This window comes from Triturus cristatus, chromosome 3_2, assembly GCF_964204655.1.
Source record: "Triturus cristatus chromosome 3_2, aTriCri1.1, whole genome shotgun sequence".
Lineage (NCBI taxonomy): Eukaryota > Metazoa > Chordata > Amphibia > Caudata > Salamandridae > Triturus > Triturus cristatus.
The window spans coordinates 17,612,395-17,633,746 of NC_140584.1; the positions used below are offsets into that span (position 1 = coordinate 17,612,395).

Consider the following 21,352-nt stretch of genomic DNA (forward strand, 5'->3'; position numbering starts at 1 on the left):
GTTTTCAATGGCAACGCGTGCACGTTTGGCGATTTCCTTCCTTCCTTCCCACAAGGAAAACAGGCGCAGACCCCCTCCTCTCTCCCCTCCCCCTGCTGCCTCCTTCTCTCCTCCTCGTCAAACTTTTTTTTTTTTTTTACCCTAAGCGCGAGGCGCGCGCGCTTGTTTAAGCAGTTGGTGTATTAAAGTATCGCTGTCAGCTGTTAACAGGAACACAGTTGTGCCAGCCACTGCAAGGAAATCTAGAAAATTGCAGCTCCGTTGAACAGTAAATAGCACTTTTACTTTTTTAAGTATTACCAAATGAATGGGATAATTACCGCAGTGCGACGGCTTAAACTGCCTGCATTCGAGGTATGCATGGAAACATATGGCTCCCCATTTTCACATCGGCCTTAATTACCTTCCCATTATATAGGCCGTGGATTAACCAAAGTGATCATTGTGCAGACATTTCCGGAGCGTCGGCCCTCTCCGGGCTTACTGGACCGATAGCAAAACAAGCTGCAGCTTTCTTTAAAAAGCAGAGCAGCAATTAGAGAAAACAATGAAGCGGACGGACATAAAAGCAGACTGCGCTCGGGCCACTATCCTCGACAGCCACAGCCACGTCCCACAACATGGCGACAGCTGCATGGTAGGCGGCGCTATTTAAAGTTGTAACGCACGAAAATAACGTGTTTCATAGCATTGTATGAGAGCACCTTTGATTATGTCGCAGTACTGAATGGCAGGCGCGGTGCATCCCTTGGGGCGTAGGGGCGTTGCCCCCCCGCCCCTGCCTGCGCCCGCAGCTCCCTCGGCGTCTCTGAACTTAGTTTACTTAAGTTCAGAGACGCCCTAGGGAGAACTGACAATGGATGTCAGTCAGCATGACGTCGGCCCGTGGGCGGTCCGGCGTCATGTTGACTGACATGCATTGTCAGACGATCCAGGGAAAGGCAGCACAAGTGCGCATGAATGGGCATGGTGAGCTCATATTTAGCCCGTGCCCAGTCATGCGTACTTGTGTTTTCACTGCCTTGCGCATGCCCATTAGGAGCCCCTCGGTCTCCTAATGGGCAGGCAGCGGGCGAAGCGTAAGCGGTGCCCTCAGCCAATCCTGGCGCTGCAGCAGCGCCAGGATTGGCTGAGGGCACCGCTTACGCTTCGCTTCGCTACGCTACGCTTCGATGTTTTCAGTGTATAGAAGGCACTTTTTACTGAGGCATTATGTGGTATTTCATGCTCAGGTTATTGTCAAGTGTAATCCCTAGTGATTTGTCAGAGATAGGGAACACTTACCGTTTAGTGCAGTTAGGATATCAAGTCAGTTATGAAGAGGATAGAATTTTCCTTTTGGTTGGCTGAGGAGGACTTCAGATTTTTTGGGGTTGAGTTTTAGGTGGTTGTTTGTCAGCAAGGATTAGACTTTGGAGAGAGTGTTGTTAAGATGCTGGGTGTCTTTAGGGGACAAGAGTTTAATGTAAAGATGGGTGTCATCTGCAGAGATGGTAGGCAATTCTGGCTTTTTTTAAGATGCCCGCGAGTGGTTCCATATAGAGGTTGATAAGGGCAGGAGACAGAATTGATCCTTGGGGAACTCCTTGTGGGACTGATACTGCTGGAGAAGTGGATGTTTGATTAGTTTGATTAGTTGAGATTGTTGGTTCAGGTATGAGGCAAACCACTGGAGGACAGTACTGCCTGCACGTTGTGAGAGGGTGTTTAGGAAAATTTTGTGGTTGACAGTATCGAAGGCTGCTGAGAGGTCAAGGAGGAGTAGGAGGCAGGCCTGACCATCGTCAAGAGATCTGTGCATGTCATCAATGATGTTCATGATTGCAGTCTCCGTGCTGCAACCTATCCTGAACCCCGATTGGAAGGTGTCGTGAAGGTCGCATTTTTCAATATGGCTGTTAAGTTGCGAGAGCACACATATCCCTATAGTTTTGGCAAGGAGAGGGAGATTGGCTTTAGGTCTGGAGTTGTTAAGGTCATTCTGGTCCGCGTCTGGCTTTTTGATAAAGAGGGTAACTTGGTCGAGTTTGAGGGAGATCAGCAAAGTGCCACTGTATAGGGAGGAGTTATTGATTTTGGTCCAGGTTGGGGAGATGGTGTGTCTGAGGTTTTTGACAAGTGATGAGGTAAAGAGGTCTGATACCTGTGATATCAGCTTCAAGGGTGTAAACATTTTAATGACTTCTTCTTTAGAGATATTTTTTAACTTGGTCCAGGTTGCATTGTTTTTCAGCTGTTAGTGTTGTTGTTGGTGTTCTGGCTCCATGAGTAGGTAGGTTTGGGTGGGCCGTCATTAGTTGGAGGTGCGGCAGTGGTGGGACCGTATTTGGTAGGAATGACATCAGTGGTAGGGGGAGTGGAGGTGGAGGGGTCAAATGAGAGTTCAATGCTTGTTATTTTTTCAGAGAAGAAATTGCTGAATCCCTCACAGCGCTTAACAGATTAGGTCAGTCAATTGATCTTTATTCGATCCTTTATAATCATAAAAGACAAATATGCTAAGTCATTAAAATCATTAAAAACAAATTAATTAAAAAAATAGAATTTTAAAATACATACATAATCAGTTCCTTTTTAGTTTCTCAGTCGTCAAACCATAGGTGCTGAAAACAATACTGTTCATCTTAAACTCATATGCAGCGCCCCTAACTGCCCACATTAAAACATATTTTTGCATAAGGTAGCATATGCCGATATAAAGTGCTCGTCTAACTTGAACAAAGCCCATCCCTTCTAATAATGATAGGATATATTCTTTCCTCAGTGTGTGGAAGTAGTCACAGAGCACGACAAAGTTCTTAGTGTCTTGAGGTGAAAAATTATCACAACTACAAAGTCCCAAATTAGACACCTTATTCCAACCTTGAGGATCAGCCAAGAGCCAAAACAAAAGTTTCAGCCGAATTCTAACCAGGAGGTAACAGTGTTGAAAAATTGTCAGAAGAAGGGGATACATCTCCACTGCAGGGCCAGTTTTTAAAAGAATGTATGCACAAACTGACGGTTTACACAACTCTCTGGCTTCTCTTTCAGTTTGGGCTTAAGTTAAAAAATGTTTCTTTATCCAGACCACATCCTTCTTGGTAATTAATTCAGGAGTGCTATATAGCTCTGGACAATTAAGCTTAGCCACAACCGAGCTGATGTAATTGAGCCAGTAGATGCTATTCCCCTTCTCCAATGATAAACAAACATTTATTATTATTTGAATTAATTTTAGGTACGGATAGGCCCATACCCGGAGCCACCTCATCACATGGCCCAGAGCCAGGAGATCAATGACCTAGTCAGCCCCCACTTCTTCATGGACAATGTAAGAAACTGTAGACTGGGGAACCGCCAGCAGCTTTCTCAGGAAGTTATTCTCCACAGTTTGCAATTTAGTAAACATTTCATAAGCCCAAATATCACATCCATAGCTACTCAGAGAGATGCACTTCGAGTGATAAAGTTTCAGGAGGACCTGGACAGGTTTGATGCCTAATCTATTAGTACAATCATACACTGTTCTTGTGGCTCTTTTCATAGTGTTCCCTTTAACCCTTCTTGATGATGACCATGATACCTTATCATCAAAGAGTACGCCAAGACATGAAAATGCATTGACTCTTGTGATTTCAACTCCCCTTCCATAGCACTTCCTCATAGTATTCTTCATCCGTTTAGGAACCATAATCATTACATGTGATGAGTGTAGTGGGAGAAAGAGGGCTTGCTGTTTGATGATGTTGAAAAGGTCTTTAGGTCTATTTTTGGAGTGGGCAAGTTGGACTAGGAAGAAAGAGGATTTCTCTCTGTAGATATGTTTTTTGTATTTCAGGTTTTAAGCTCAGAGGAGAAAGAGAGGAGTCAGTGAGGGTGTTTGTCTCCACGTTCTTTCAGCTAGCCTAAGTTGTCCTCTCTCAATTTTCAAGTCTTTATTGAACCAAGATCTGGAGGTGATAGCTCTTGACTTTTTAGTTTTAGAGGGGCAATTGTGTCAAGAAGTCCTGTCATTTTAGTGTTATAGTGGGAGGTGAGGTCATCGGTGGACGTGAGGCCAGGTGGAGGTAGAATTTGGGAACTGAATAGGGATTCTAATTCTGATGTAGGGATTTTGTGCATATTTATTGTCCAGTGCTTAGGATGATTCGTTTGAGCGTAGAGCTTAGGTTGGTTGACATTGAGATCAAATGGAATTAGATGGTGGTCAATCCAGACGGTTGGTAGGATGGACTGGACAGATATGGTATTCTGGTTGGAAATGACTGCATCAAGGATAGCACCCTTATTATGAGTTTGCTGTTATCAGTGTTGCGTGAGATCTTTTGATTCAAGAAGTGTGGATAATGCTTATATTGTAGTATCTTCCACCTCTTTCAGGTGCAGGTTAATGTCTCCTAATATTATGTATGTGGAGTCCATAAGGGAGTTGTGTGTTATTATGTCTGTTAGACCTTCAAAACATTGTGATTTTTCACCTGCAGGGTGATAGATGATGTGGAATTTGATGGGGTTGAAGCCTTTTGAGGAGAGATCGACTGTGAGATATTCAAAGGTAGAATATTTGGCTGAATAGAAGGGGTTCAGACATAGCTCATATTTATGAATGATAGCTAATCCCTTTCCAATATAATTTTTATGGTCACATCGCAGGATTGAGAAGCCTGCAGGGGTGAGGAGATTGATAATGAGGGACGAGTGGTCACTTAGCCACGTTTCGGTTAGAAAACAAATGTCATTTTTAAGTAGTAGGATGGTGTCTGCTATTTCAGTGGCACGCTTGACTGCTGACCGACAGTTTAATAGCTTACAGTTTAATGTGGGTAGTAATTTTGGATCACATTGGCTACACTGGTTAGTAGTGAGTTGGGCAGGCAGTCTGGGGGAAGGTTGGAGGAATGGATCATTTTAAGTGCCAAGGATGACCGGAATCTTGTAACAGTGGGGAAGACTGGGAGCTTTGTTGTATGTGTCGGTTAGAATCTCAGCTTCCCGTTGCAACATTCCCATAGTGGTGCGTCTAGGTTTGAGATGGTAGTGGATGTAGGGGATAGATGACTGAGGGGTAGATCGTCGGACTTCAGGCGCATACTAGTGGTCAGATCGGTGTTCGCCATAGATGTGTGAGTGGGAGGTGAGTTGGGTCAGAAACATGTATCCTTTCATTGTGAGGAGATTTATTCAAGCCTAATATTGATTTTGAGCTCCAGATGGGTGAGTTTTGAGATCAGTTGTGAGCAGAGACGTTTTAAGGCATGGGCAAAGTGGGATCTGGCCCAGGGCCCCAGTCTTTCAGGAGGCCCCCTGATAGAGCCAGCTATGTTCTGCAGAGAGTCTTGCCCTGATGACCTTGAATAGGTTTCAAACATATTGTTGTAAATAGCTTTTTGCTATCATTTATTTTTAATGTGTGAGAGTCTATTACAGACATTTTGAAGATAAATGTGTTTGTTTCAAGCAACAACCATATAAAAAGTTTCTTTTAGATCAATTGAAGACCTCACATATGAGAAATGGGGGGGGGCGGAGATTACTTGCAATAATATTAGTGAGCTGCCGCTGTGTTGCAATACTGAAAACACACATCACTTTCCCTGAATATCAGATGTACACACATTTAAAATTTGACCGAAAAGGGCATGAAAGAGCTAACACTAGATTATAAAAGCAAAACTGTTCCGAACAGAGGACCCCAAAATACATTTGGCCCAGGGCCCCCAAAATCCTTAAAACGTCCCTGGTTGTGAGGCGGTTGGTTCTGTGGCAGAAGAAGGGGCAAGCAGTTGGTCGTCGTGGGCTGGGGTGAAGGTTGTGGCTGAATCTAGTCTGAGTTGGATCTTGAATTGTGAGGATTCCGGTGAAGTGGTTTGGTCTTATTGAGTACGGGACATGGTTTCTGAAGGAGGCAGAGCTAATTCCTGCAGTGTGACCTTAGCTTCATTGGGTTTGGGGATCGGGGAGGGTGTAGTAGGGGTGTTGGTGTAGTTGGTGTGATGGGATTGGGGAGTGGTAAGTTTTACTGAGGGAGGTCAGAGTACTGGGATATGTTCTGTGGAGGTAAAGGGTGATGTGTAGTTAGTGGCCTTTGACATGGAGGCGCAGAGAGCGGGTAAGTGGCGGTCAAAGCTGGAGAGGTTTTGTCCCGAGGCTTGGATTAGGATATTCCTGTTTCTGTATATGGATATGGACAATTTGCAGTAGATTTTCTGGGATGGAGACATTTTGAGTTTGGATCCATATGCGATGTTGATACTATTGGTTACATGCAGGTGTTGTAGGAGGTTTTCTTTCCATTTGGCAAATGTCTTGGTGTAGAAGATGAAGTCTGTTATAAGACCTCCGTGTACTGAACTGTATTAGATGCTGGTTATTAGTGTTTCTGGATGTTCTTACAGGAATTTGTGCTTGTTGTTTTTCACTTCATGGTTGGAGAGATTTTGCAGAACTTTTATGCGGTAGGAATTGGGACCAAGCCTTTCAATGGAGGTGTTGTGTGAGGCCATAATAGTGTGTGGGGGTAGTTTTGGGATAGTTGGGGGAAAGTTGGTACGGTAGGGGCAGTAGATTGGGATGGTGGTACTTATGGGAGTCTTAAGGCTTCCTTGCAGTAATTACTAGGATGAGAGACAATATTGATGTTACCTACTTTATGTGGGTGGACTTTAGTTGGGCTGTAGAGGGCCAGATAAGTATCATGCTATATCTGGTGGAGTGTGGATGTGATAAAATTCGGGCTGAGGAGTGTTAGTTTAGCCCCAACTCTGAGGCTGAGGTTAGAGTATAGTTCCCTATTTGTTCTCCTGAGATTGAGGTCTGGGCTTGAGTAGGGTCAATCACTACGCTCACTCACTCGCTCGCTCATAGGCTACCTACATTGATTGCTGTAGTCTAAGTCTAGCAGCTGGGGAGAGTGCTCCAACATTCACACTAGCAGCTGGCAGCATGACCATGTGCTGCAGACTACCAAGGGGATCTCCTTCTCAGATAGCCATTGTTAAAAACCTTCTTAGTTTATTTGAAGTTTAAGAATCTGCCTCTTTCATGAAGGTTGATGGGTTAGAGAAAGGCATATTCCTGTTTGTTTCTGTGGATGTGGGTGTGGTTAAGGTTCAGCAGAGGGGATGGGATGATGGGAAACCAGCCAATCTAGGCTAGACGCCTCTCCGGGAGCTTGGTTCTTTCCTTTATCTAATTCAGGTTCATTTTGTTCAGGAGTGAGATGCAATAGACCAATCCACTATGGCCTAACTGGGCAGTGAGCAGGTGCACATGCTCTTGTGAGATTGAGAAAGCATTATCAAGCGGCGTCATCATGACTTAAGAATGGGTGAGCCTCGAGGGTGCACGTGATTATTAAGTGCATGTTTTATGTGTGTTTGTGAGAGTGAGAGTCATTCTTTGTGAAACGATTGTTCCAGAGGAAGCAGTCAATGTAAATAGCTGGAACTGATTTGCCATACTGCATCAGAGGCAGCTGACGTATTATAAGTAAGTCTCCGAGTATGGCATCCAGCGTGCTTAGTATGAGTTGCTGTCAGTGACGTAACATAAAATAATGGGGGCTCCTTGCAGAATGTGAAGAGGGGCACCTGAGTCTCCCCTCTCTCACAGATATTCATTAGCCTTGGGGCGGAATGTGCCCCCTTGAAAGATGTGTGGGTCCCTTAAGGATTGTGGGTCCTCTTGTCCCATAGAGGCTGCAAGGTCTTGCTTTACGCCCCTGGTTATTATGTTATTATTGGAGCACTATATCCTAACAGTGGAGGCTTCAGGATCCCCCCTCAAGTGGGGGCATTACTTAAAATATAGTCACAATATTCAATGTAAGACCATCTAGGAAAATTATATTGGCTATGACATAGATTTACATGTGGGCATATTGATGGTGGAATTCTTCTGTTTACACACTAAGCAATGACTTGACACTTGCATACACCTGGGGAGTGAGTGAGTGCATTTGTACACCTCAATTTATGAGTAAAAAGTCTCTAAAGGTAAACTTTGAGTTGTCCTTTGATACTCCTCGCTGTGATTCTTTTGAGGTCTTAAATGCATGTTCTACAAAACAGTGCCTCAATGCTCAATTTGTAAAACAAATAAGTGCCAGGGTCTTCCTCAGGAGGCCACTGAAGTTTACACTACCCATTGCCCCTGGTAGCGTCGCCAGTGACAGAACCGACACAACTACTACAACTCAGCCTGTTCTCGGCCCCCAAAGATGTCAAAATGGCTTGTGCTGCAAGTATTAGTCACTTTTAATGTATTTTGAATTCATAAACAACTGTTGCTGTGTTCATCTCTAATTTAGACAAAAGGTGCAGTTTTTGACAATTAAGTGCTGATGCCGAGGACCAGAACCCACTGGCTCAAATTAAGCACTGATGCTGGCTACTGTATCTGTTGAGTGGAAATGTACACCATTATAGCACTGTGCTTACAATTGCAGAATTTTTGAAACAGCCCGCTACATCAGTGGTACACCTGTTGATTCCTCAAAAAATTCTTCACAGCACATATCTGACTTGGCCTCCAATGTAATCCCCTTTTTCAGGGGTTATCACACTCTTCTTTATAGATTAATGGATTTTCTGAATTTCAATGTCTTTAATAATATTTCCCCAGTTCTAGCTGAGGATGAGGGTCTCTACATTGTCTCTGTCTTACGCAAACTTTAAGTCATTATCTACTTTTCATTACAATCCGATAACTTGGATGTACACTCTAATCAAAATTCTTTTCCTTTTGTTTTATGTTTTTATGTATGTGTTATCCAAGCTCTGATCTACTATACTTTCTAACATGCTTTGTTCTTAGTCTCGATCGTAACCTTTCATTAACTTTAGGCCAACGAGACCCCTGGGCATAGTAATATGGAGGAGGTACAATATATCAGTGGGTTGAACTGTCTAATGACCTTAGATCCTAGACTTGAGTCCCAACAGGGCCATTGCAAACTTTAAACCTTCCGTGAGTTGGAATAGAATCGTACATTATTTCACCACTTAGAAATTAGATATATTTGTGTGAGGTAAAACGATGAAAATGCATGCAAATTGTTTAAAGGTATTTCCTTCTGGGTGTGACTGAGACCACATGTGTCTTATGATCAACACTGATTTTTTCTTTCTCTTTAACCCAGCACCACCATGGCTGGAGACTCTAGGATATTCATGAATCCAGATATGGAAGTTGGTGTAGCCCCAAGGGAGCCTAAGAAAATCCCCAAAGCAGCTCGAGAAGATGCTATTCCAACCAACAGGACCCGCCTCCTAACAGAAAAGAAGAAACCCCGTCAACGATATATGGAGAAAGATGGCAAGTGCAATGTACACCATGGCAATGTCCAAGAAACCTACCGCTACTTTAGTGACCTCTTCACCACACTAGTAGACCTGGAATGGCGCCGCAGTCTTTTCATATTCACACTGGTTTACACTGTGACCTGGTTGTTCTTTGGTTTCATATGGTGGCTTATAGCCCGCATCAGGGGAGATCTGGAACACATTGGTGACACGGAATGGATACCTTGTGTGACTAACCTGAATGGGTTTGTCTCAGCCTTTCTCTTTTCTATTGAAACTGAGACAACCATTGGTTATGGCTACAGAGTCATTACCGAAAAGTGCCCTGAAGGAATCATCTTGCTTTTGGTTCAAGCCATAATGGGCTCCATTGTCAATGCACTGATGGTGGGATGCATGTTTGTTAAAATTAGCCAACCAAAGAAGAGGGCAGAGACCCTAATGTTTTCCAACAATGCTGTGATTTCTCTGAGAGATGAGAAGTTGTGCTTGATGTTTCGGGTAGGGGATTTGAGGAACTCGCATATTGTGGAGGCCTCCATCAGGGCCAAGCTTATTAAGTCGAAGCAGACCAAAGAAGGTGAATTTATACCCCTCAACCAGACAGACATCAATGTGGGCTTTGACACGGGGGATGACCGTTTGTTCCTCGTATCACCACTTATTATCTCTCATGAGATCAATGAGAAGAGCCCGTTCTGGGAGATGTCTCGTGCTCAGATGGAACAAGAGGAGTTTGAAATTGTAGTTATCTTGGAAGGAATGGTTGAAGCAACAGGTATGTGATTTCTTAAGTCCAACTAGTATACATATAATATATTTAACTAATGACATTTGCTTTCGTCATGATCCAAAGAAGTTGACTATTACAAAATCAGGGAAGTGAAAGCTGGAGAATCGCAATACTGGTCCTTCACACTAAGGATCCAGGTTGTATAATGAAAGGGCTACTAGCGCAAAATTCGCCCATTATTCTAAGCCAAGCCTTCTGATCATACAGGAGGTTGGCAATATAAGAGGTGCTGCATCACCAGCACTGCTCCCAAATGAATGCACACCATTTGAGAATGGAAGTGTGGTGTGATCAGACTTTCTTATGGGTGGTGTTCTGCAATATTTATCATCTATGTATCTGACCATTTGACTGTAGGAAAGCAAGTGTAGAAAAAAGAAAGTACTATGACATGTTTGCCGTCATCTAGTAAAAGCCATCTGAATACTAAAGATGTAGTGGTAGTAAAGGGCATGATATCACCACTAGCTCATTTGCAAATTATTATTTCATATTTCTGTAGTGCATACAGCACCGTTTAGAGAACTGCAAAATAATTGCCCATTGTGCATTTCAGTTAAAGATATCACATTGGTATTCTTGAAGGTAAAACAGAGGCAAAGTTAGGGAAGTTATTAGGTCTACATCGTCTGAAAGTGAGGGAATGCACATGCGGACAGACATAGTGAATATGAAAACGGTAGAAGGCATGGGCACCTGGGTGAACTTTTTCAGAGCAGTGATTAAAATGGTATTTGGTGGAGGCACTGCGAGTTTTCAGGATCTGCCTGTGTTCAATATGCAGAGACGTTTAGGGAGGATGCCTCCTCAATGTGTCTAGCAACCAGAGCTCATGATTGGCCACCATTGCAGGCATTAGGTACCTTCCTGTGCACGACCTAGACAGCACGGCAGCCAATAGAAAAGCAACAGTGCCTACCTTGTAGAAAATACCTCAGCACAATTACAGGTGGCGTCTCATTCTGGTATGGGTCGTTTTTTATTTATTTATGGTACTATGGTGACTTAAAAAAAGTTACAATTCTTATTACTTATATTGTGTGTCTAGGCTTTAACTAACGTGTTCATTTGCAGCATCAAACATAAGTTTACCATTTTCCCTTCAGCAAAACAACCATATGCTGTAGTCTGGATTTAGAGGGCATCCTTTCCAAATCTGTTCATACAAACTGATTAGCATCAGTAAAGTCAAGAATATGAATGAAGTACTTGGAGACAAGAAGTCTCAGAACGTGTGAAATATCATTCTGCAATCTGGCGCCACATTTCTCTGTATGTAATACATGTGTGAAAGCAGGTTATCTGATAAAGCCAAGACTAAAATGCTAATCAAGTTTCTGTAGATTCAGTGCACAGTTTTTGAGTAAATTTAACCAAACTATCAATGTTTTAGGGTGCAAGAGGGTATCACCCTCTGGTTTGGGTGTTAGCAAATGTAAATTACAGCACTCTGCCCTTCCGGTATTGTGTCTAAGCCTGGGTGGTGTTCGCGGAGTTAACTCCGCGAAGTGAAAAAAAAACTCTGCAGCACTACGTGGAGCTGTGCAAGCAGCGGAGTGCATTAGATAAATGCCGTTCACTGTGATTTTCAGTGCCACATGTGTGTCCGCACTGTGCAATCATCGCGAACGGCACCATGCACAGCGCAAGCTGGCGCTGCTTCCTCTCTGCCGCTTGAGTAAATTTTTTACTGGAGCAGCAGCTTTCTCAACGCGAACAGATGGTTTCTCAACGCAAGCAGTCGAGAGCATACGCGATCACTTCCAATGAGATATCCGACTGCCCGTGTTGAGAAATCTTGCCGGGAGGTTGATTTTCCACACTTAGCATACGCGATCACTTCCAATGAGATATCCGACTGCCCGTGTTGAGAAATCTTGCCGGGAGGTTGATTTTCCACACTTGCGCTCGCCAACTTGACGGTGACGAGCACGAGCGAGGAAAAAACTCTGCTACGCTATGCTACGCGGAGTTTTTCAGAACCCAGCGAGCTCTGCATAACGCGGAGTGCAGAAAACTCAACAAACTCTGTGAGCAGAGTGGAGTTCACTGCCCAGGCTTAGTTGTGTCTCCCTTTCCACTCCCAGTCTGTTCCCTTATGGGTTAAATCACTTTAAATCCTGTGTTCCCAAAACCAATCACGGTTGAACCAATCAAAGTAAAAAATAAAGCTTTCTTTATTGAATTGGTTCATTCATCTTCATTATAACCGTTTCTGAGTTTTCTAAATAAAATAACAAATGCTGTAATACAAATTTGTTGAAGCCGGAAATTTGCAATAATCCTCAATGCATTTCCGGCCTATCGGTCCTTGATCAGGGATATTATATTCCATAATGCTTGGTTAAACCCAGCTCATGATCAATCATACAGCAAATCCTCTTTATAGTCCCAATGTCAATTTTCGTCGAGCAGGGTCTTCTCCTGCGACATGTACAAAGTATGAATGAATATGCAAACTCTCCAATGCAGTAATTCACTGTTTGAAACCTAATAAGTAGAAAACAGTTCCCATCTCCGGCCCGGGGTGTTCCATGACTAAAATGATGCCACCTAGAAATTGATAAAAGAAGAAAGTATAATATCGATCCAAGGTAATCTATAAAACAGACAGGTACTACTAAACAGTGTCTCTACAAAACCCATTCAGCAGTACACTATTCATTATACCGATATATAGTTACCACAAACAATGGTTCAGAGAATAAAAGCCTTATTCTGGGATTTGGATGTGAAATCTGTATATCAATGAGTCGTGGCATTTTGTAAGGACTTGGTTTAGCATTTACAATATTTCAGGTATTCTTGGCCAATCTCAGTGCCGCTACATAAAGGAGGCCTGGATTCTCAGGTGCCTTGGCTGAGTCACAGCCTGTTAGCCCTTCTGCTGTGTTAAATGTACATTTCATCCCTGGGCAGACATGGCAGCTAATATGATTGGGCATACTGTATCCCATACGGGGAATGCGCTCATAGTATAGTACGACACATTAAATCGGTTTTTTTGCAGACCAAAGAATCAGATCTCAACACCAAGGGACCCGCCATACAGAATGACTGGATGGTGACAGCAAGGGGTTAAACCCGGCATTAATGACGCCAGCGACATATCGAGAGGGAAAACACCTCTAACGCTTCTCCCATCGCTGGCCTCTCTGGCAGCTGCCAGACAATAGACGCAGATGTGCCTCTCTCGGGCAACAATCCAGTTCATGTTAATGATTTGCTGTAGGAAGTCATTAGCAGTAACACTATCCAAATGAAAAGGTTTATTGCGGGAGCCCCTTGTGTATAAACTGGAGGCTGTCTTCAGGGAGATCGCTTATCAGAGGGAGGGAGCCCTGCTCAGATGCCAGGCGTCTCTGCGGTAGGGTCATGCACTTGCTGTGGCAAATGCAGATGGGAGCCCTCTGGGCACAAAGCAATATGATCAGCTGGTATTCGGATTTGATTTTTTGGGGTGGGTATTGGGGCATGTTGTAGAGGATCTGTGAAATGCACATAGCTGTCAATCTGCCATTAATGACCGAACTGAGTATATTGCGGTATGACAAGTTTCAGCCAAACGATACATTATTTATTTATTTATTTATTTTTCGATCCATTTATTTATTATGTATAAATATGTATTTAGTGTGGACATTAGGTACTACAGCACTTTACAGCTGCAATGTTTAGTTACATGGAAATTACAGATGTTTTAAAATGACCAAATACTACCACAACAAGTTACAAGGGACGAGAATTACAAGCGGTATATACAGTAGGTAAAGGGCTGTAATCATCTGATGAGACGAAAGTAGTGTAAATGTTTGTGCCAAGATTTATTGCAACGTCTTATCTACAATAACATTGGATGAGAAAGGCTTTCAGGTCTGTTTTAAAAGTCGCCAGCTAAGTGGTTGTGCGTAGATTTGGAGGTAATGAGTTCCAAATTGTGGTTGCGATACCTGAGAAGGTTTGTGTCCTGGTTCTAGCAGAATTGTTGCAGCATCTCACGATAGTCTAGAGTCAGGTGAAAGCCTGAGTTTGTCCACCAGGTAATGGAGCGTGGATGTGTGCAAAGCTTTATGGGTGATGCAAGCAGTCATGTAAATAGACCTGACTTCAGTCGGCAACCATTGGAGAGTGACTAGCATAGGACTCATAGACAAACCATGCTGCTGAGTGTATGACTGATTTCAGGGGGTGAGATGGGTTTTGGGGAAACAAGTCAAGAGAGAGTTACAATAGTCTATTCTGGAGAGCATCAGTGTATAAGCAAGAAGTTTTAGATATAGCTCTGGAATGTAACAGCGGATTCCCCACAGAAGACATAGTTGATAGTGTGCATTTCTGGCCATGGTGCTGATTTGAGAATATAGGTTGAGCCTTTTGTCTCGAATGACTCTAGAGATTTGGCTCTGTTAACAGTGATGGGTTTACTTTTAAGGATGTCATGTTTGTCCATCCAGGATTGCGTGAAGGTGGTGATTTTGAAGGGGAGATTAGGGGAAATTCAGTTTTGGAAAGGTTTAGTTTTAGTTGATGAGAGGTCATCCAGTCATGAACAGACTTTAGGGTGATGACAAGGTGTGGATTGTAGTTTGGTGAGGAGATCTTTAGATTCAGTTGAGTGTCATCTGCATATTGATGATAGAAGATCCCTGCCATCTTAAGGAGGACTCCACTGCTGGCTCAATGAATATATTGAATGGGGTCAGGGCAATGACAGACCCCTAGGGGAACCGTTGTGCAAACGGTGTTAAGAGATGGTTATCTTTTTTAACCTCTGCAACCTGCCAATGCCGAATGAAGCAAACCATTTAAGGAACACAGCATCAATGCCCATATGATTTTTGAGTGTTTCTAGGGTGCATTGTGGTTGAGCATTGCGAAGGCTGATGCTAGGTTGAGAAGAATCAGCAGTTGTCTAAGTCTAGGATTGTAAGCGCATCATTGACTAGCTGTAGTAGCGTGGTTTCGGTGCTGTAGGCCCGATTTAAACCAGATTGGTATTCATCTAGGAGGTTGTTGTTCATGATGTGTTGTGTGAATTGCTCCGCTACACATCTTTCAATGATTTTTGTGATGAAAGGCAGGTTGCATATGGGTGACAGTTGTTGAGGTCATTATTATCTACAGAGGGTTTTTTGAGGAGGGGGTCACTTGTCCAGTTTTGATGCAGTCAGTAAATGTTCCTTGGCTCAGAGAGATTCACCAGTTTTGACCAGTAGTGAACCATGTGAGTATAAAGGTATTTGGCAAGTCACCCCAGATTGGATCTACAAAGTGGTTTAAGGGTTTATTTTTCATGATAAGTTTGAGTAAGTCTTCTCTGTAATGCTGTTGCAATTGGGTTTCTCCCATTCAGTACACCTGTTTTTTTGACATTTGAGAGTGGGTGAGGCTCACTACCTGTATCCCACCCACGGTAATCACATGGCATATGGACTGTGTGTGTCTACCGCCAGTGTCTGCCTTTTAGGATAAGGCCGCTGCGATGCAGCAAGGGTATGGGGCCTTTGGCTGGTTGCACGTGAACAAGTGTGCACACACATGTAAGGGCTGCGCGTGGTAGACACACGCTTTCTAGGGGCTATGTGTATTGTGACACTTAGGTGGGCCTGGAAGGTCTGAAAATACATACATGTAATGCTAATGTGGCAATGCTCTCTAGGGGTTGACTGTATGACTGCAATATGAATCTCTCTAAGATGTCTTTATAATAATAGTTTGGTATCAAATGTATGAAAAATACACAAACACAGGGTTTATTGCTCGTGGATGCTTTATTGATTAACCACAATGATTGCACATTTCTTATTGATTTATCATAATGATTTAAATGTTTTATTAATTACTGCAATAATGACAATGACTTCTGAAAAAGGTATCTTAATGTGTTTATTAAAACACGAAATTATTGAACTAACTTGATATGTTTGAGTGACCCTCTAGGAGGGTCGCCCATGGTTACACAACATCATCTATGGTATGTTCTATCTGCCAATATACATATTTATAAATTATTGTGTAGTATTTAGTAGTGTGTGTGTAATAAATGTACTTCTCATTTTCTAAAGAAAAATGTCTGACTGGAAAATCATTTGTTGATTGAATTTATTGTGTGCCCGTGGTTGGTGATTTATAGCACATACCACCTCCCTTGAGTAGGCCTTGGACTGCTCCACTCTACTACCCTGTGAGAGACAAGTACTACAATAGGGTGTTTTGTTCCCAGTAACGACAATTGTGGACCTATTACTTATGCAGGCCACACAACAGATAGCTCAATTTCCTACAAATGGTATTAAATAGTTGCCAAGTGTCTTTGGATTCGCACACCAATGATGGTGTTGGATGGACTTCATGAAATAGAAGCAATTGAACTTTAGAATTAAAGATCAAAAAGTTGCTTTGGTCAGGTCTTGGCTGAGTCCAGGAGGGATCTAGAGTGGTTGAATTTCTCCCCGAAAATTTCTTTTTATACAGGAAGCTAGCATTTCTGAGGCAAATAAGGTTAGTGGTGGAGGACGACCATCTTCATTTCTTCTCTAAGATTCTTTTTTTTATAGCACACTATTAATTTTCACTGTATACGTTGCATTCATGAAATCAGCTTATACATTACTCTGTAATTAAACAGAGTGTCATACATTTGTTACACACTTTTATATATTATCAGTCAAATTTGCATAAATATAGCTTTAACCGATATATATGTATTGTTTCCATGAATTACAAAAGAAGATTCAATAACAACCCTTCCCCCCTCCCTCCTCCCACTGTCCTGGCTGATCTGGTCCATTCACTATTGTACTTCTGCGACTCAGTCCTACCTATATTATGGCTCTGCTGCTAGTGTATACATTGTCTTATCGTATTTTCTGTTTATATCTACCTTGTGCTCTGCCACTCGGTGCGATGTTGTATCTACGTGCATCTCTCATACATTAGGGGTGCTAGGTAATGGATCCAGTTCTAAGGCTTTGAAGGTCTCCAACATGACATCCCATTCCATCGAGATTCTTGAGCAACCCTCTGGCCTCCTCCCGTCTTATGGCTGCACTCTCCGCTTCTCCCTCAGCGCAATACCTCACTATGCCAGGAGTATACTGTTGGGGGGTGTACCGACTTCCACCTCATTGTTATGGACCGCTTAGCTATAAGCAAAGCTAGGTCTAGGAATCAGAGCTGCACTTTCTGTGAGGAAGTGCATCTGCAAAGTCATAATAAACACTCTGCGAGTGATTCCCCTGTTTTTATGTGTGTAACTGCATCTATGCTCTTCCGTACTTCTTCCCAGTACACTTTAAGGTGCGGACAGGCCCATAACATGTGGATTAGATCCGCTCCCTCTGTTTTGCATCTGAGGCAGAAGTGCTGTGTATTTGAGAACATCTGCTGTTGACGGAGTGGTGTTAGGTATGCCCTATGTAGAACCATATACTGTACAAATGTAAACTTTGCATTTCGGGTCACTTTTTAAGGGTATTCCATAATGTTGGCACATTCCATATCGGCTATCTCCTTCTCTGCATCCCTGCACAATTTGTCTCTTAGGTCATTAAAAGACACCTGAGCCTGCGCCTGAAGGCCAGTATACAGCCACTTGACAAGATGGCGTCCTTTACCCTTTAGGTACATTGCCTGCACTAGCTCGTTTGTTGGGGGTTCTTCCCTGTCCGGGGCCCAGTGTTTCTTTACATACTGTACTATGACAGCGTGCGTCATATATAGGTGGCTTGGTACCCTGTTTTCTCGCATGAAATTCTCATGGTCTAATAGAATGCTATTGTTAAATATTGCCCCTATGGTATCGACTCCTTCTTCAGTCCAGGCTAGGATTCTGCTTTTGGTGATCTATCCATGGGGTAGCGGAATCCCCAGCAGTGGGATGTTATCTGTATATGGGAGACATTTTTGGGGATCTTGCTTTTGGGCAACAGTAGTGTATGTAGTGTTCCCCAGTTAATGTCGTACATTGTGTATCCTTAATCTTGCAGATTGCAGCCTGCAATTCAATAGGAGAGCCATTAGAATTAGCTCACGTAGCAGTACACAAGAAAATTCCGTGCCCCATTCCCCTTCTGCTAGTCCCCAGCTGCAATTTCTTCAGTCCCACCCTTCTCCGTCCAGTTCCCCATATTAAGTCCACTAATATGGTGTTGAATGTTTTGAAAAGAGAAGGGGAGACCACCATGGGCATATTGGTGAAGAAATATAGGGGGCATGGGAGAACCACCATTTTAGATATAGCTATCTGGCCCATCACCGACAATGGCAGCAAGGTCCAGAAGGCCACACTGGAACGGGTCGCCCTAATCGCCCTAGTCAGATTACCCTCAAGCAAGTCCGCATGGGATCTGTAGATGTGTATACCTAGGTACTTGAATTTGTGTTGGGCTGCTGATAGGGTGTATGGCCCGAAATGGATTACTTCTGGGTGGTTACCTTTGTGAAAAAAAAGGCATGCGATTTTTCCTCATTTATATCAAGTCCTGATATTCGTTCAAATTAAGAGAAGATACTGGATACTGGTTCTATCATGTCAGTTAGGTCATGTGTGTATATAATCATATCATCTGCGTAGGCCGATATCAAGTGGGTGGTGTTACCTAGCTGGATTCCTGTTAAGATTGCCTCCTGATGCAACCTTAGAGCCAAGAGTTTCAATGCTAACATGAATAGCAGTGGTGACAAGGGGCATACCGGGTATGCTCTTGATATGTAGCTTCCAGTACGGACCCTTGTAGTGGGGATCTCATATAGCAACTGTATTCATTGGAGATATTCAGGAGGTATGCCAAACTTGTCTATGGCCTTGAAAATGTAGTCCCATGTGAGTGTATCGAATGCTTGTCTCAAGTCTAGCGTGACACATCCTGCTTTTTTATAATTTGCGAGGGTGGGTTATATTATGTGGGGTATCATCCTGATGTTTAGCGATGTGCTGCGTACTGGCACAAATCTACACTGATCTATGTGTATGAGCCTATTTAAATAGGGGAGGAGCTTATGTGCTAGTATTTTGCTTAATATCCTGTATTCTGTAGCAAGGAGTGATAGCGGGCGATATCCCGATATGTCCGCTGCGTCTCTCCCTAGCTTTGGGAGCGAGACCACCAATGCTTGCATAGTGGTTAGGGGAAGGTGGCCTATTTCCAGCGCTTTGTTATATAATTGCTCTAGTTGGGGGGCTAGAGCCTCAGTGTAAGTATCACAAAATTCTAAAGGTAGACAATCTAGTCCTGGTGTCTTATTGCACGGTAGCTCCTTAATAGCAGCTTTAATTTCAGTTGTCTTAATGGGTCCTGCCAATTAGTTTTGTGCTTCTGCACTAAGCTTGGGATAGGGCAGGTCATCCAAGAAAGTGTCTGAGTGCACTATCTTTTGGCGAAGGTGCACTGTATAATTTATCATTATACGTGCGGAATGCCTCATTAATACCATGTTGAGTGTGTACAGGTTCTCCCCCCGGCGCAGTAATTAAAAAGAATGACAGTGGTTGGCAGTGAATCTCTTAATATTCTGGCAAGGAGTGTACCCAATATGTCTGCTTCTGTATGTTTTAACTGGGTGTATGCTCTGTCGTCTGTAATCCTAAGACTCTTTAGCAATTCAGCATGTCGTATGAGCGCCTCTTGTAGCGGTGCTGCTTTTGCAGGGTCGCTCGCCGCTGCCTGTTCTAGGGAATTCATTTTATTCTCCACTTCTTTGAGGTTTCGATGTACCTCCTGCCTAGTGCCTAGTGCCTACTGTGGTGCTGATAGCCGTACCCCTTACGACAGCTTTGAACATGCTCCACTCTACCAAAACCAAGGAGGCCGTGTTCATGTTATCTGCAAAGTAATTAGTGATGACCGTTGATAGTTTGCTATGAAATGCAGTGTCTTCTAACATTTGGGGCCAGAGTTTCCATGTGGGCACTGGAGTGGGGACTCTGCCCCACGTGACGGAGATCTCTAATGGGTTATGATTTGAGAGGGTCTTTTCTAAATAGGTGGCGTGGGTCACTTGTGTAGCAATGGGGAGCAAGCACAGTATTCTATCAGTTCCAGTTCTTGTGTGTATTTGATGGACCAGGGAATAGAATGAGTACTCTTTACTAGTCGGGTTTCTTATGCTCCTTACATCACCCAATGCCCACCCTTCTACCCATCTACAAAGGGCCTCTGATTGCTTTATGGTTCCCCCTCCATGGAGTGGGGGGTGCGAGCGGTCCATCCGTGTATCCATGACTGTGATGCAGTCTCCCCAAGGATCCATGGGTAAGCCTCCCATTCTGCTAACATTGCATTTAAACTCACAAAGAATTTGTCCTGGTCAAAGTTGGGGGAATATAAGCTGCCCAGCACTACGTGCTTGCCATCTAGCATCCCATGCACCAATATATATCTTCCCTGAACACCTCTACGCTGCTCTATCACTTTAAATGGGACCCCATGTCTGATCCAGATCGTCGCCCCTCTGGCAAAGGCTGAGTATGCTGTAGAAAAAACTTGCCCCTTCCATTTTTTCTGCACCTTCCAAGCCTCTGCCTCCGTGAGTTGAGATTCCTGCATCAGTACTATTTGCGCCTTTCGCCTGTTCAGTTGCGCGTGTACCCTTTGGCGCTTTTGCACCGAGCCCAGCCCCTACACATTCCAGGTAACTATGTTATAAGAACCTGGCATGCGTGTTTGGTGTAATTGGTGTGTTGTATATCTGACGCAGATGTCTAAGTCTTTGGTGTAGGACATTTCTCTGATGCAAGCCAGAACCCCTGAACTCCCTTTTAACTGTAAATACTAGGTCCAACCCCCAATCTGTGCTGGTCCAAACTAAAAACCAAACTGTATACTTATTTAGTGCTTTTGCTATAAGGGGGGTGTCACTCGTCCCAAACATGGTATTGTGAGTTTTGGTGCGAGCTCTACGTCACCCGGGTTTGATGCTTGTCTTAGTACATTACCTACATAACCCGACAAAGGATATCAGTTCGACCATTAGTAATGACCACCTTTTTAACTTCATATGTTCATATGTCGAACTGTCTGCTATGCTTCCCGCTAGCCCAGGAAGTCATCTGCAGTCTGTGACGTTACTGTTGGGAACAGTGCAACGCTAGTTTCTGAGTCTGATTGCACAGTGCTTTCCTCTGAAGATTCTGATGCGGCATGAGGGCCACAGTCTCTGAACGTGGTTGCCACTGTCAATGCTTCCTCCTTGCTCCTTTGAGCTTGTTCATGTGTAGGGCTGTTAACTTGCGATTTGCGGGTGGTTTTCATTGCGGCGTGACCGTCTTCCTGTC

General features: G+C 43.5%; 1 protein-coding gene across 1 annotated transcript in view; it reads left to right on the top strand.

The window, feature by feature from the left end:
• The window catches only part of KCNJ5 (potassium inwardly rectifying channel subfamily J member 5), a 504,401-nt gene that overhangs the window by 179,796 nt on the left and 303,253 nt on the right, over positions 1-21,352 (top strand). The window contains exon 2 of the mRNA XM_085647189.1: positions 9,122-10,062. Coding sequence (XP_085503315.1) covers positions 9,122-10,062 — 941 coding nt within the window. The remainder of the gene's footprint in view (positions 1-9,121; positions 10,063-21,352) is intronic.